The sequence below is a fragment of the Yamadazyma tenuis genome, chromosome 1 (assembly GCF_029203305.1).
Source record: "Yamadazyma tenuis chromosome 1, complete sequence".
Lineage (NCBI taxonomy): Eukaryota > Fungi > Ascomycota > Pichiomycetes > Serinales > Debaryomycetaceae > Yamadazyma > Yamadazyma tenuis.
In genome coordinates this window covers 1,035,677-1,050,788 of record NC_089461.1, presented here as the reverse complement: position 1 = coordinate 1,050,788, position 15,112 = coordinate 1,035,677, and the positions used below count along the sequence as shown (strand labels likewise).

At 46.6% G+C, this 15,112-nt stretch overlaps 9 protein-coding genes across 9 annotated transcripts; 3 read left to right on the top strand and 6 right to left on the bottom strand. All coding sequences in view use genetic code 12, as the record gives it.

Moving 5' to 3' along the window:
• Nucleotides 1-55: 55 nt before the first annotated feature.
• ncs1 (Calcium-binding protein NCS-1) lies at nucleotides 56-631 on the bottom strand (the record flags this gene model as incomplete). Its single annotated transcript, XM_006688784.1, has 1 exon — nucleotides 56-631. One exon carries the CDS (start codon nucleotides 629-631, stop codon nucleotides 56-58), a length of 576 nt encoding a protein of 191 aa, XP_006688847.1.
• A 791-nt stretch (nucleotides 632-1,422) lies between these two features.
• On the top strand, nucleotides 1,423-3,217 carry PSN45_000520 (uncharacterized protein; the record flags this gene model as incomplete). The annotated part of the gene is made up of 2 exons (XM_006688782.2): nucleotides 1,423-1,886; nucleotides 2,086-3,217. The coding sequence occupies 2 exons, from the start codon at nucleotides 1,423-1,425 to the stop codon at nucleotides 3,215-3,217; spliced, it is 1,596 nt and encodes a 531-aa protein (XP_006688845.2).
• A 744-nt stretch (nucleotides 3,218-3,961) lies between these two features.
• On the top strand, nucleotides 3,962-6,928 carry PSN45_000519 (uncharacterized protein; the record flags this gene model as incomplete). Its single annotated transcript, XM_066157467.1, has 1 exon — nucleotides 3,962-6,928. One exon carries the CDS (start codon nucleotides 3,962-3,964, stop codon nucleotides 6,926-6,928), a length of 2,967 nt encoding a protein of 988 aa, XP_066013564.1.
• Nucleotides 6,929-7,021: 93 nt separating this feature from the next.
• Nucleotides 7,022-8,026, bottom strand: FUS1 (fus1 actin binding protein; the record flags this gene model as incomplete). The annotated part of the gene is made up of 1 exon (XM_006687940.1): nucleotides 7,022-8,026. The coding sequence occupies one exon, from the start codon at nucleotides 8,024-8,026 to the stop codon at nucleotides 7,022-7,024; it is 1,005 nt and encodes a 334-aa protein (XP_006688003.1).
• Nucleotides 8,027-8,206: 180 nt separating this feature from the next.
• Nucleotides 8,207-9,079, bottom strand: CAP2 (F-actin-capping protein subunit beta; the record flags this gene model as incomplete). The annotated part of the gene is made up of 1 exon (XM_006688780.1): nucleotides 8,207-9,079. One exon carries the CDS (start codon nucleotides 9,077-9,079, stop codon nucleotides 8,207-8,209), a length of 873 nt encoding a protein of 290 aa, XP_006688843.1.
• A 272-nt stretch (nucleotides 9,080-9,351) lies between these two features.
• On the bottom strand, nucleotides 9,352-11,094 carry PHO89 (Na+/Pi symporter; the record flags this gene model as incomplete). Its single annotated transcript, XM_006687939.2, has 1 exon — nucleotides 9,352-11,094. One exon carries the CDS (start codon nucleotides 11,092-11,094, stop codon nucleotides 9,352-9,354), a length of 1,743 nt encoding a protein of 580 aa, XP_006688002.1.
• A 932-nt stretch (nucleotides 11,095-12,026) lies between these two features.
• Nucleotides 12,027-12,665, top strand: PSN45_000515 (uncharacterized protein; the record flags this gene model as incomplete). Its single annotated transcript, XM_006687938.2, has 1 exon — nucleotides 12,027-12,665. The coding sequence occupies one exon, from the start codon at nucleotides 12,027-12,029 to the stop codon at nucleotides 12,663-12,665; it is 639 nt and encodes a 212-aa protein (XP_006688001.1).
• Nucleotides 12,666-12,830: 165 nt separating this feature from the next.
• PSN45_000514 (uncharacterized protein) lies at nucleotides 12,831-13,112 on the bottom strand (the record flags this gene model as incomplete). Its single annotated transcript, XM_006687937.2, has 1 exon — nucleotides 12,831-13,112. One exon carries the CDS (start codon nucleotides 13,110-13,112, stop codon nucleotides 12,831-12,833), a length of 282 nt encoding a protein of 93 aa, XP_006688000.1.
• An 83-nt stretch (nucleotides 13,113-13,195) lies between these two features.
• Nucleotides 13,196-14,905, bottom strand: TFC1 (tau 95 subunit of transcription factor TFIIIC; the record flags this gene model as incomplete). Its single annotated transcript, XM_006687935.1, has 1 exon — nucleotides 13,196-14,905. The coding sequence occupies one exon, from the start codon at nucleotides 14,903-14,905 to the stop codon at nucleotides 13,196-13,198; it is 1,710 nt and encodes a 569-aa protein (XP_006687998.1).
• Nucleotides 14,906-15,112: the final 207 nt, after the last annotated feature.

Genomic DNA, 15,112 nt, shown 5'->3' with positions numbered 1-15,112 from the left:
CAAATACCGTACCCAAATGCAAAATTATAATTCTCTAGGAGAAATGAATAAGTTATTATACGAGACCATCAAACGAGCTGATGGAGTTCATGATGGCTGGATCCAACTTGGCCAACTGCTTGAATCCCTCCAACGTGATGGTGTCAGATTTGTAGTCTTTATTTAGCAATCGGAAGAATTTCTGGGTCCTGAGTTCCGGGGTCTTTTCATCGGGTGGGAGTGCCACCATCGAACCGATCATCTTGTACACGGCGTTGACTATTATCAAAATGTCGTCATAGGTCAACTTACCAGTTTTATTGTGGTCATATAGCCGGAAACTCCAATTTATCTTTTGATCCATTGAACCTCTAGACGTCACTGAAAGGGCCACAATAAATTCCTTGAAGTCGATGTAATTGGACTTGTCAACATCAAACACCTTGAAGAGATAGTGACAGTAATCGAGTGGATCTCCAAAGGGGAAGAACTGTTTGAACACTTTAATGAACTCTTCTTCTGATAGCTGTCCTGATGGGCAATCTCTTATGAATCCCTTGTACCACTGCTGCAACTCTCTTTTGTCAAAGTATGTGGCCAGCCTTAAGGCCTTCAAGTCATCTTTTGATAACTTGGACACGGTTTTGCCCATGATGTAGCAGAATGGATTGATGCGCAAAACAAACCAGTTGTTGGTTGAGGACAAAGTGCGCGAGAAATTTATATACCAAATTGCTTGAGTTCATAATATTGCAAAATCTGTACAAGTACACCGTTTTTAGCAAGAAAGTAGGTGTATAGGTTTCCCAATTTTTCAGACAACCTCTAAGATTTGGTAATACGGGTTCAGATGGTTTGGGTGTTTGGGCCAAATAACTGTTCACCCTCTGTTTAGGGATGAACCCGATTTATGGGCAGTAGAGCAAGGATTCACCCATCTTTGAAGAGGTATGTTAGGGTGTAGTACAAGGAGACATATTCGTTCGTGTCTTAAATAAGTTTCTTCAAACTCGAATTAGATTACTGTCTTGTAGTGGATGCAAAATCATGGAATTGACGAATTTCGCAATTCATCATAAGTCTACTGCAAAAGGTTGCAAAATGAAAACGTATCTGGAGAAGGGTAGGAAAGAAAGAAATGGACAGGCAAGGCGATCAGAAGTATCCTTAAAATCCACCTGTGCTGATATTACAAACCCTAGGAATCAGTTCCCCCGCTGGGAAACACTCCAGTAGAACTAATAAAAATTGGTAGCTAGGCTAACAAGAACTCAAGACGGATTGCACGATTGAGTCTTTGACAAGGGGACTCCTGTTTGTGTCGAGGTTCAGAATCAAGATCTAAATGCCTTAATGATGGTAGTGGATAACATAAATGGTTGCTGACATTTTAGTGCGAATGGAATGCTAGTGATAAAAATTAAGTGAGAACAAGTCAACGAGATGTTCAGAAAACAGGTTTTAGGAAGCGTCTCCAGGGCCAAGCAAGCGACCGGATACACAGGAAGCAGCAGAAGTGTATTTGCGCGGCTGTTGAACTACGGTAAACCACAAAACCCGGAGTACAACAAAGAGCACAGAATGAAAATTTTACCCATCAAAAGAACCGGGGAAGACATTTCCACCATCAGAGCAAGATTGATTTACCAATCCAGAAAGAGGGGGATCTTGGAGAGCGACTTGTTGTTGTCTCGGTTTGCCAAAAAGCACCTCAACAACTTGAACATGGAAGAGTTGAAAGAGTATGATGAGCTTTTAGATGAGCCTGATTGGGACATCTACTACTGGGCCACTGAAAACTACAAGGTGACGCCTTTACCCGACAAGTGGAAGGACTCCAAGATCTTGAAAATGTTGCAACAAGATGCTAGAAACGAAGCTGGAGAGGTGTTGAGAATGCCCGACTTGTAAGTATTGACGTATTTATAGTATTTATTGATGAACTTGTATAAAGACCCACTGAATAGACGATTGAGGACGCCATAGGGGTGTGTAAATTCCTTGTGTTGGGCATATGAGTAGGTCATTTGTGTTTCGATGAATTTGTCTGGTTATCAAATATCTGCGTATTGACGCTCGCTAATTTCTCCTACTCATAATGATAAGTGACATTCCTGAATCCCTTAAAACCAACAAGGATATCGTCCCATACATCGTCAGATCCAATGAGTTGGAAGATATCAACCCCATTGTCAGCTACTACTGCAAGATCTACGTGTTGGAACACATTCTCAATAAGAAACTCCATAAGGATGACAAGGAGGTAGAAGCATTCACCATCCATTTGTTGGATGACACAGAGCTCATGAAGACATCGGACGACGACTCGCTCACGAAGGTGTTGAACGACAAGAACCTCTCCATCAACGTTGTTTTTTCGTTCTCATTGAAGATCTTCAATGGATGTATTCATGAGTTGAACAACTATACCGGTGCTAAGTTAGCACTTGTCAACAAGATCAAAGCGTGTTTGAACTTTATGAGTTTGACAGAGGTTTTCAAGAACGACGACATTGACTTCAGCAGCTTAACGGGTGGGAAGTATACGAGTTATGACGAATTCAATAAGTTTAATAAGGATAGAATCAAGTTGTTAAAATACAATTTGAGCAAGCTCATCAAGGATGAAATCGAGATTAAGGGAGAGCAGGACGAGTTAGATCAAGAGTTGCAACGGATGGAGAGCGAGTTTAAGGAGGCTGAGGATGAAGAACCCAAGGAGGCTGAGGATGAAACATCCAAGGAAGATTTGCCCCAAGAAACCCTTCCGAGTTTGGGACTGCCAGAGATCAAGGCCTCCAGCGAAGACCCTCCGCAGTTCATTGACAGTGAGCCAGAAGAACCCGTGACTTTGCCAGGAGTGCCCCATTTTTCACCAGATGACGATAATGACATAAAGCTTCCTGGAGCTCCTCAATTCCTCCCCCACGACGATTTGAGCCATATAAACAAGACATCAGCCATCCATGTGTTTGAGCCTGAAAAAGACGACCCCCAGAAGAAGGAGCCTCCGAAGCCCCAATCCAAACCACAAAAGAAACCTGTTCATGGGCATGCTCCCATCACCAAAGAGCACATCAACTCAATTCTTGATAGGCAGGAACTGATGACAAAGGCACAAAAGCACTGTAAGTTTGCGGTGTCGGCATTGAACTACGAGGACTTGGATACGGCTGAGAAGGAGGTTCTCCAGGCGTTGGAGATGATTCGGTTAGTGAAACAGGCTGGAACAGAATGAAGGAAAGTAAATACCAAACACGTCAGATAGTACACTGGCTGCTAATTAGGCACCAGTGCATAATATAAACAAGCTCACCACACGCATTCGGTAATGGGTGCAGATGCATTCGTGTGCATCTCCCGCAGACCATATACGACACCTCAAGCGCACATTGGTTCAGTTTCTCTTGTTTAGATCGCCTGGCTAATAGCCTAGCCGGAAGCGGAATCATCTACACCAACTGGGGCCAGTGGCACGCCGATCAATCTCGACAACTATGCCATATGCCATACCTCTCCCAGCTGTAAACAGGGCCTTGTTGTCACACCCTCCCCGGATATTTTGATATATGCTCAAATGGGCAACACAATTACCGTTTGGTTTGTTCCTACGTACATGATGAGGAAAATCTCAATCTAGTTGGTTGTGTGCACACCCGCTGTAGTGTCTGTGTTGACAATGGCTCAACCCTAGCCTATTGTGAATGCGACTGGATCAAACATCAAATTTTTTTCCCACTGCCATTTCCCCTGTTTGCACTATTCGACTCTATTACCTTGTCGTTGGTTCCATCTCATCCATTGATCACTTACTCTTGTTGTGCTCACCACACAATCCCTTTTCGCATTTTTGGTCAAGCCTTGTTTGCTCCGCAGAAAAATAGCCTCCAATCCTTTTGACTTGTGATCCCTTCACCAAGCTTTCCACTTTTTACTCACACACCTGTTTGTGCCTGCCACAAGTAGCCAGAACCACAAACAGATGAACGCCGTCAAAAAGAGATTGAGGTCGGGCTCCGGCCCCCGATCTGCATCCACCTCCAACAGTGGATCCCCCACTAAAACTGATACCAGCCGATTCCCCAGCGGCACCGCCAACACCGACCTCAAGGACTTGTCGCCTGAGTTGGTGCCAATCGTCACGTTGTTGTCGTCCCAGAGCCACCGAAGATACTACGAGGGAATCTTCATGTTGTACTATGACCTCAACGGGGATGGCAAACCCGCCGAACGTGAATGGAAAGAAGTATACGGGATTTTGACCGGCAACCAGTTAGCGTACTGGGACGCCGCCAACTTGGCCGAGTTCAAGCACAACCCGGCCGCGTTGTTGGAAAATAGCTCCAAACCCAACTATATCAACTTTACTGACTCCGTCTACAACGCCATGAAAGTGTTACCCGCTGCCAAACAAAACTTGGACAATGTGATCATTGTGTCTACCACCTTGAAAAATCGATATATCATCCAGTTCAAGTCGCTGGGTGATTTAAACAACTGGTATTTGGCGTTGCGGTTGTCGAACTTTGAGTACCAGGCGTTACAACAAGCGTATACGGGCGCCTTGTTGAGTGCCAGAGGGTCCCGGTTGTCTGACATACGGACGATTTTGGCCGAAAAGCGCTTTGACCACGAGGACTGGGTCAGTATACGGTATGGGTCGGGCATGGCGTGGAAGAGATGCTACGCGGTGGTTGAGCCCAGTGTTACCAAGAGACACGATAAGTTTACTTCGGGTCGGATTCTCTTTTACGAAAACGACCAGAAGAAAAAGAAGCTGTTAATGGCGGTGGTGACAAACTGCTCGGCTGTCAGTGCCGTATATCCCCAGTCTCATGTGTTGATTGACCATAGTACGATGTTGAAGTTGGAAGGGTATATCAACTTCAAGTCCCCCTCCTTGTCGACAAAAGTGTCCAAGAAGTCCATCGACGACTTCAAAAATACCTCGATCTTTTTGATGCCGGAACAGCATAGCTCGGTACCGGGATTCGACACCTTGATCAGGTTCTTGGTGCCGTTGCTCGACTCGTTCGGGTTATATGGAAGGCCCAAGCGGTTGAAGGCCGAGAGAAATGACACCGAAAGCATGTTATTCGGGTTACCCACCTTACCTCGCGTGCATTACTTGGAATTGGCTGATTTGGACGGATTCTTAACTCGAGGTGACTTTTTGGCGTGGGATGTCAAGACCTGGAACGACAATATCCGGTCTGTGTTGAAGTCCAAAATTGATAAGGGCTATGAGGGCTGTGGAAGTAGCAGAGGCATTGCCGGTGCTGTCAGCTCGTTAAATAGCCCATTGTCTCCGAGCACCTCGACCTTCCAGCGGTCCACTTCTCCCCAAAGAAAGCCTACGCCGTTGCTGTTACTGCTGCTGTATCCCGCCGGTGGTGCTCCTGTTGTGTCCCAGTCTTCGAGTCGGTTACCTCCTCCAAACGTGAGAGAACCTGCTGACTCCAGAAATTTCTCCAACAGCACCGTGGTGCATACCCCGGAAGAGAAGCTGGCTGCAGGCAACTATTTGACCATAGATCCCACCAGAGACCCTCACACGTCGGTGCAATTGTCAGACATCTACCAGAAGTATAGTACGCTCAAGACGCCTTCCGACCAATTTAATGTTGATCGAAACCAATTATTGAACGGATCTTACGAAGAGTTGGTAGAAGACGAGTTACCTTCAGACATTCGGGAACTCAGCTTGAGTGAAAACGTCTATCCCAAAGATGACCACGACTTGTTTAGCGAGGACGACTCAGATGAAGAGGATAAAGTTAGTTCCAGCAATAGTGAGAAGTTTGATATGAGACAAATTGGGGTGGTGCCCAGTCATTCAAGCTCGAGCTCGAATCCTAACTTGTTTGTACCTCCTTACAACAACAGAAACAGCTCCTATTCTTCTGTTCTATCTCCAACCACTCAGTACACCGAGTTCAACGAGAAGTTCAAGGCGTCGGTGTACCCTCACACAGACAAGGCCCAAGAGTTGGCCCAGTTTTCCGATTCTGATCCCGAATCTCCACCTCCTCCACCTCCACACAAGTCTGTTTCTCCTTATAAGAGCAACGGTCGGATCCACAAGCCAAACTATATAACTTCACCCAACAGCTCGCAGAACCAGCTCCCGGTGTTCAAAGCCGATGACGTTGCTGCTCCAGCTTTGACTGGTTATAGGGAAGAAACCACCAGAGACGCTCCTGTTCAGCAGTTCAGACAGGCTCCTCCTCAACCTCCTATGGCCCAAAAGCCATTGGATGGACCTCCCAGCAACGGACCCATGAACTATGAACGGTACCAACAACCACAGCCCCAACATCAACAACCACAATATCAACAGCCACAGCACCAACAGCCACAATATCAACAACCACAACACCAGCAGCTGCCCCCATCTCAACAGTACTCACACCAGGCTCAACCCCAGCAACATCATGCGCACAGACGTCCTCCTCCAGCCAACACAGGAATTCCTCCGTCTGCCAGCTACAATCCTGGAGTTCCTCCTTCTACTAGTTACAACGCTGGAGTTCCTTCATCAGCCGGCTACAATCCTGGAGTTTCACCAGCCAACTACAACACTGGGGTCCCACCAGCCAGCTACAACCAAGGTCGCAGACCTCCCCAACAAGTCAACCGGCCCGTACAACCACAGCCTCCTGTCCAGGGAATACCTCAGGGCCAACCAAGAAACTATCCTCAGCAAATGGGTGCAAATCCGTTGAGAACTGATGGAAGTGCTCCCTATCAGCAGTTCCAATACCAGGCCCAACCGCAGGTTCAACCACAAGGAAGAACTCCCCACCCATACCAGCAGAATTTGCAGCAGCAGAGACAACAGCAGCAACAGCAACAGCAGCAGCAGAGACAACAGCAGCAACAGCAACAGCAGCAGCAGCAACAACAACAACAACAACAACAACAAAACCCTTATTCCAGACACTACTAGTAAGATGAGAATACCCTTTATTGTATACTATGTACTAAATGATGAAACCATTATTATCTGAAGCAGCATTCAAGTAGATGAAACCAAAAACAACTATTCAAGCCTAAGACAAAGCTCTGGTACCATCCCGGTGGCCCCATTCGTAAGCTGCTTGATCATACACCATCCATCGCTGTGACTTTTAATTTTCTCGACTCTATCTCCAACCTTGAGGTCAATTTCATCGTTAAGTGACTTTTGATACCTCTTCACAACCTCATACACTGACATAGCTCTTTCCATATTGATGAGTGTAGGAAGCTTAGGTAACCGTTTTTGCTTGTAATTAACTGGTTCTGGTGCTTCGGGAATGGTTTCGGGCGTACAAGGTTTGTTCAAGTTAAATCTCTTTGGGAAGAGTGGAGAAATCGTATAATCTGCAACATCGATTCCGTCTTTTCTTCCCTGACTAGAAAACCGTTTCAAGAACATCGACTCAGGTTTGGCCTTGTCGGTCTTGGGACCTGGTTTGAACCTGATGGGTGTGAGCATCGACGAAAGTCGATTTAGGTGCCTGGTGGTATCGGGGACCAGGGCTCTTTGCTGGGTGTATGGGTTTGCGTTGGATACAATGGTGATTTCGCTGGAGTTTCCTTTAGGGTGGGTTTCATAGAAGCTGCTGGTCATGGGCAATATCAGATTATTGGTAGCAGTTTTTCTTCTGAAATAGTACCAGGTCCCAACCACAATAAGTGAGAGGCCAAGCAAGCCACATGGAATACCAATCACCAAGCCTAATGTGAGAGAGGAGGATCTGGACGAACCCAGTGTCAAATAATCAGAACTCGAGGTGCTCGCAGTCGCTTCAACTACAGTAGAAACGATATTATGACTACTCGTAGTACTGCTCAGGTGGTCCTGGGTGCCTACGATGGTGGTAGCATGTCCATCGAAGCCAATGCCAGTCACACGGACTGCCGAAGAACTGCTTGTTTCAGAAGTGGTGGAAGTCTTCGTCACGAGGGTCTTTCTGGTGGTAGTGGTCAAAGTGATGGTCGACGTCTTCTGTGACGTCTGTGGTACATAGGCAACAAAGTCAGTGAACTGGATGTTAGACATGGTGTTCCGGTACAATTAAAACGGAGATGGTGGTGTCTTTATATAGTTTTGCAGCCAAACAACCTGAGACAAATATGAAACGCACTTTCCCACACACGACGTATACTAATAATAGAGATGCAAATCCCTTGTTTCAGATTGTGCATTGTCATGTGGTATTTTTTTGCCTATTAATCTAGCCTATAAACCTTGCAAGCCTTTAATCAAGTCACTTTGCTTGGCTTGGAGTTGTCCATCATCAGCACCAAACCTTCTTAAATCTTTTAAAATAATGTCCTTCAACTTGTCAAAGTACACTTCCTGCAACAAGTTACGGATGGTGTACTCGGAGTTTTCTACCAACTGGCCCAAGCTGATCAAGTGGAACGTTTCCAAGTTAGCACCAGTGTCATTGGAACCGGTGAATTTCTTAGTCACATCAAATTGTCTCGTCAAGTTCCCGGATACAGACAAGTCTTTATTGTTATTTAAGTCGAGTATCACCGAGGAGGTCAACTTGTATGAGTATGTGGACGAGCCAGCAGTTTCGACCTCGAAAACGTGGATCGAATCCCACTTTCCTTCACCATTATCGATTTCCTTTTTGAAAAGAACCACCCCAGCAAAGCCGTTGTTCAACGAGTCTGGGATATCGCCCTCATCTGTGTCCCACAAGTACACCGACGAGATGCCTGCGTTCTCGTAGTACAAATCTCTGTAAACATCAAAACTCTCGTTGGCTTTTATTTCCAACTGTCTCAAATCATCTGATGGGTAGGGAGGTAATTCGTCGTCGTCGACGCTGGAACTGGGATAATACTTGTTGGACCACGGTGACCTGTACGAGTCGCCGTCCCGGTTGTAGTCACAGCTCAAAAATTGCTTGTTGTTGGATTTATCGGTGATCAACTTCAAGGGAGTGTCGACGGAAGAAAGTAAGTCAGGCACCAATTCGGAGTCTGAGTCCTGGCTTTGAATGATGGAACAGAGTGTGTTGAGGTTAAGGGAGATGTGCTTGGGGTCCAATCTCCTCAATAAGTCGAGGGAGCTGTCGAATTTGTCTTCATAAGACATTGTGTGTGAGGTGGTTGTGCGATCCAAAATACGTGAGAAACTGCGAATCAGTTAAGTTGAGCATATTTGAATGGAAGTAGAGAACTCTTAGCAGTGCACACGTTGGACAGTACACGTTCGACAGTACACGTTGGACGGTACACGTTCGGCAGTACAAGTTCTGCATTGACCCGTTCAGCAATCGAGTCCGTGGATTAGCCTGCTTCTCACCTGCTACTACACCCTAATACTTGATTCTTTACCCTCTGTATTACTATACTCTGCACTAACTCCTAACTCAACTGATAATCTCCACCCTCACGTGGAGCGTGCAAGATTATGGCATTCAAAAGTCCGGCAATTAATCCTGCCACCGGTAACGTGAAAAACCAACCAAAATAACACCAAATAACCATTCTCCAGTTGACAGATCTCACGTCCTTGTTGCACAAACCAACAAATACAATCGACCCCACGGCCGACTGGGTGGTAGAAACTGGAATGGCCAACTGTGTGGCCATCACCGTGGTCACAGCAGCCCCCAATTCGATGGCAAACCCTCTAGAAGGTGACTGCAAAATCATTTTATTTCCCAAGTTTTTCATGATTTTATAGCCCAAGGTCCAGCACCCAATAACCAAAGCTACCCCGGCATATCCCAAGATCCACAAAGGCGTATCGGCCTTGGATCCGATTGTGTTTGTGGTCCACGCGATGTACACGGCCGAAAGCGGCCCTGTGGCATTGGCTATATCATTGGCTCCATGAGCAAAAGACATCGTACCAGCTGTCAAAGCTTGCAAGAACGAATACATATGCTCGATTCTGTTGTCATAATACTTGGACTTCAGGTGCATCTTCTTCAAGTCCCCTGATAACATGTCTTTGTCGTTGACCTGAGAATTAATCACATCTCTGTTCCAGCCGTGGATTAAAATCTGCCACAAAAGGTACGGCCATTGAGCTGGACTCTTGGCCAATACGCCCCAGAATTGTTTGGTACGCATCCCTTCTGGACACCCATCTTTGAAGAGGTCGGCCCATTTGTTGTTGCTGTTGACGCTTTCAAAGGTGACACTACCATCGATTTTATCACTGGTAGACTTATCGGGTTCAATGTGGGTTTCTGCATCTTGGACAGAGGTTTCGGTTTCGTGTCTGCGCCCGGCGTAGTAGTCAATCACCAAGTTGTGTCCTTCTGGTATTGGGGGGATGTTGTTGGTGGACTGGAAATAGAGCATGGGTCCTTTCCACACGTCGTAGAACCTTAAAGTCCAGTCTTCGTACACCAATTTTCTTCTGTAGAAAGGATATAAGAACAAGGTGTAAATGACCATGGCAACGCCACCAACTCCGAGAATGGATCCCACGGTAGCTCCCTGGGATAGGTCATCTAAGTTCAAGCTTGGAGACCCTTTCCATACAATTAACATAGTTAAGATGGAAAAGGTAATTAACGTCAAAATCGGTCCGAGCAATAATGCATTTTTCAAGGAACGCTTAAAGTCCTTAATTTCCAATACTCCATACTTTGAGATCAAGAAGACCACTGACGATAAGATCCCCGATAATAATGGAGCAATGAACCATGAGGCAATAATCTGAGCCACTCCGTCCCAGCCCCATACGACACTGCTTGCGGATTTTGCAGCAATTCCAGCACCAATGATTCCTCCTACAATAGAGTGTGTGGTGGAAACTGGTAACCCTATGAGTGTAGCAAACGTCAACCAGAGGGAAGAGCCCACCAACGCACAGGTCATGGTCAACAACAATACGGCTGGATCGTCTTCAAATAAGGATACATCTATGATCTTGTTCTTGATGGTGTCGGACACCCTTGAACCCACGAGAACCGCACCAAGTAACTCGCATATGGCTGCCAAAACCATGGCTTGCCAGTATTTCAAGGACCGTGATGATACAGATGAGGCCCATGAGTTCGCCACATCATTGGCTCCGATGTTGAAGGCATCCAAGAACCCAAAGATCATCGCAATGGCGAAGATATAGTTAAACTGCTGTAAAACGGCCATTGTTGTAATTGGTTTTCGGTTGATGGAGAAATCGGAGGGCTATTTAGTGGCCCTTTATACTGCTCCAGACCTCTGCACATGGTCCACCCAAATTGTTGCCAATTAATTGGTTTGAGATTAGGCTGCAACAGCATTTACAGGAAGCCACACCGCGGGGCGAGACCTGGCGCCAGCTCGCACAATCATGGACCCAGTGTACAGCCGTTGGTGGTCGCGTGCGGATTTTGCTGGGCATGCTTGGCACTAAGAAATTTCTTGACTGCAACACACGTGGGAGAATATCGATACTGGATAACCCTGGGTACTATTAAACTGCCATGATGAACTTATTGTTCAGTTGGCTTTATCAACGCTAGTTCTATTGGTGATGGAAAAGGTCAATTGTAGAGAAGAACGGCTGTGCGACCAAAGACCATTTTTATCCCAATCATTGGACTCATAAGACACTATGCAGCGGTAAGTGAAACAGGGACTGGGGAAGCTTGCCACGTGGTGGCAATGGGAACGAGGAAATGGAGAAAGTATTCGAGAAAAGAGCATTTACGAGCCATAAGCCGAGGCGCAGACATTATCAAACATGCTGTCAGTCGGGTGACTGTAGAGAGAATGGAATCGACCTTTTGCGTAGGATCTGGGTGGGTTTGCAGCCAGATCAGAAGAAATGAAGCATGCTCAAACTGTACAAATTCCATATCTCCAACACTTGAACTCCAAACTCCCTAATTTTTTGATCCTGCCACCTCCCGCTATCTCTCGTACGATGGTCCCGCTGCTCCTGCCCAAAGCTCTCACTTTTCTACAATCATAACTAATGATCTCCCCGGCCAGCCTCGCTTCGCACGAATTCGGTTCCGGCCGCATCATCAAATAAAATCTCACCTAAAGGTAAGTCAGTGTTATCACATATTTTGCATCCACGCACCACGGCCACGATGCTTAGGCGGTTCATGTCCACGAAGTACAAGTTCTATGACTTGGTGGTGGCCACGCCGACCCGGCCCCAACAACCAATAGAAGCATCTCTCATGAAAGCCAAAGACTTGCGCAAACTCAGAGCAGCAACAAAAGTCACGTTTGAAGGAAAATATACTCTCGACGAACTGCCACAAGAACGTATCGAGAAGATCTTTGGGGGGAGAATCAGAGGTGATACGCGGACCAGCTCGAGCCGGCTCACGAGAGGTCAACCACGAAATATAGCAGGTGTGATGGTACCTGACAAGCCACCCGAACCTGATAATTGTTGTATGAGTGGGTGTATTAACTGTGTCTGGGAAATGTACAGAGATGATGTCAAGGAGTGGAATGAGAAGAGGTTCGAAGCAGCTGCTAAAATCAACGAACAGGGTGGAGATTTCATATGGCCTCATGATTTCCATCCTCCTGTGCAGCATTTAGGCGAAAGTCATATACCTGAAGAGTTCAAGGAGCAAAAGAAGGATGGGTCAGCCGAGGGAAGAGATGATGATACTTGGAGCAATGTGCCTGTGGCGATCCGGGTGTTTGCGGAGGCAGAAAAGAAGATCAAGGCCCGGAAGAAGCAGCGGGAAGCTGGAGATGAGGGAAGATGAAGACTAGAAGATGAAGTTAAAGATGAAGTTAAAGATGAAAACTAGAAGATAAGACAATCAGGAAGAGAAGAGTTTCATGATCCACTCACGAAATTCACTTACTACATCACCGGCCCAGTAGACTGGGTCTTATCCGTCAATAGACTGTATATTTATTATAACACATTACTCGTCCAAGTCAATTCCCTTGCTCTTGTAGAACTCCCTGGCCTCGTCTATCTGCACCAACAACTCCTTATACTTCTCGGGCTTGTCCTTGAAGGAAAATACCCGGTACCCCAATACTGCCAACGAGTAGGATCCCAATGAAACAACGGCCCAGAGGGGTAAATAAGGCAAGATTTCCTGGTGGAAAAGCTGGGGGCTGGGAATTACCTTGGCCAACAATGCAAAGTACACGGCACCCACCGCAGACAACGCCAATAACGTCTCTGTAGCTTTTGTCATTTTGGAGAATATGAATTGACGTGTTTTTAAATGTGTGCCAAGTGCGGTGCGAGTTTTCCAGTTGGGGCTTTTGGGCGCGCGCACTACATAAACGCTTCTTGCTTGATCAACTCGGTGATATTGGCGAGCTTTTTCGCAGCCACCGAATCAACCTTCAGAAGGGACCGAAGAATCTGATCTTCTGTTTGCGTAGGCTGGTCAACATCCATAGCATCTTCTTCTTCGTCTCCGACAACCGTGTCTTGTTCAAGCTCCCCATCCTCGTCTGACGATTGCTGGTCCCCTTTCTCAGTCTCATCTGCGTGAGTCTCAACATCTTCAGTGGCATCTTGAAACATATCGTCGTCGTCGTCGTCTTTGTCATCGAGCTTCTCACCTGTACCACTGGCAAGGATCTTGTCAATTCTCTGTTCGTCTATGAACTCGTTCTTCACCAATTGGTTAAGCTTATACCGTAAAAGTCTTCGTATGGTGTCAATGACGGGTTTATTGATCCACCCGTCCTGAAAATCCAATACTTCTCGAACAAGCAGTCCCTTTTCGTTGGCCCGCTCAAGGAGCTTCAACACATCTTTGTCGATGATGTCTCCCACCTGGAACGTGACGGTGGTGGGAACTTTGGTACCATCAAACACCAAACTGCTGGAGATCTTGAGGCGGCGATTGTTGTTCATGGCAATGGTCCTGGGAAGGATCTTTTCCGACGAGCTGAGGGTTTGGTTCTTGACCCGCAAGCTAAACACCCGGAAATACTCGCTCTGGTACATCCAGAACTTGGTGTCTGTCTTAGGATTGACAGCATACTTGACGTTACAGAATCGCCAGGGCCCATTCTTAAAGATATATGTCACATACGGCAATGCCTGTTTCAACACCCGCTTGAACTCGTACGGCACCACGTCCTCCAAGTGTTTTCTCAACCAGATGGGCTTGACATCAAGAAGCTCGTGAAGGTACTCGATACATCGGAGCAAGTCGTAGTTATAAGTGTTGGGCACCAACTGCATCTGCTGGAGCTCTTGCATGCTTTTGACGAGCTCGTCAGGCGCCTGGTTGGGGATCTCGTCGGTGTTAAAGTCGAGCATGAGGGTATGGAGCTTGACGGTACTCTTCTTGCTGATGACCTTCAAGTCTCCACTTTCAGGGTCTTTGACGGTGATGCTGATGGGGTTTTTCTCGTACTGGTAGTCAAATGGGAACTTGATAGTGCTAAAGACCGGTGGAGGTGGGAGCTGGTGGTCGGTATTGTCGTAGGCAGCAGGGTTGCGATAGTCCTGGTTATTCATGAACCGGGCAGGATCAAAGAAGTTGATCAATTGGTCATAACTCTGGACGTTGATCAAATTCTCGTTGATTTCCTGGACCAAGGCGTTGTTCTTGGTGGTGGCTTGGAAGTCCGTCATGGTCTTGAAGGAATGGGTCTTGCTGATGATCCCCACCGGTTTGGCGGTGTACTGACGGCCATTGGCGTCAAGAATATCTCTCAAACTCAACTTTTCGTAGTCGGCCGGCAATTTGTCTTTGGGGACCGAGACCTTCAAGAGCACCCGCTCTCGTGTACTGGTGATACTCTGGATGGGGTGGTGGAACCGATCTTTTCGGAGTCTTAGTTCTAAGGTTTCTTCAGGAATCTCATCGATCGATTTGCTGGTGGAGTTGACGACCTTGGCAATTTTGTCTTTTCCGCCGAGCATGTCGACTGCCTTGTCGGTGTTGTTGACGACAAGGGGAAGCTCGACCGCCATGACGTGGGGGAGGTCTAGGGAAAACTCCTGGGCGACTTTCTTACTCATGGTTTATTTACAAACTGCGCGATTGTATTTAATGCGAATGTATGGGTTTTGCGTGGGTGTATGGGTCAGGGTGATGTTTGTGAATGTTTGGGGTTTGGGAAAACTGGAGGTATCTGATGGTTGGAAGATGAATGTGGTTTCCTAAAGAGATTTTTTGGGAATTTTTACGTTGATTTTGAGAGTGTTTGATGGGTTTACTTGTAGTGG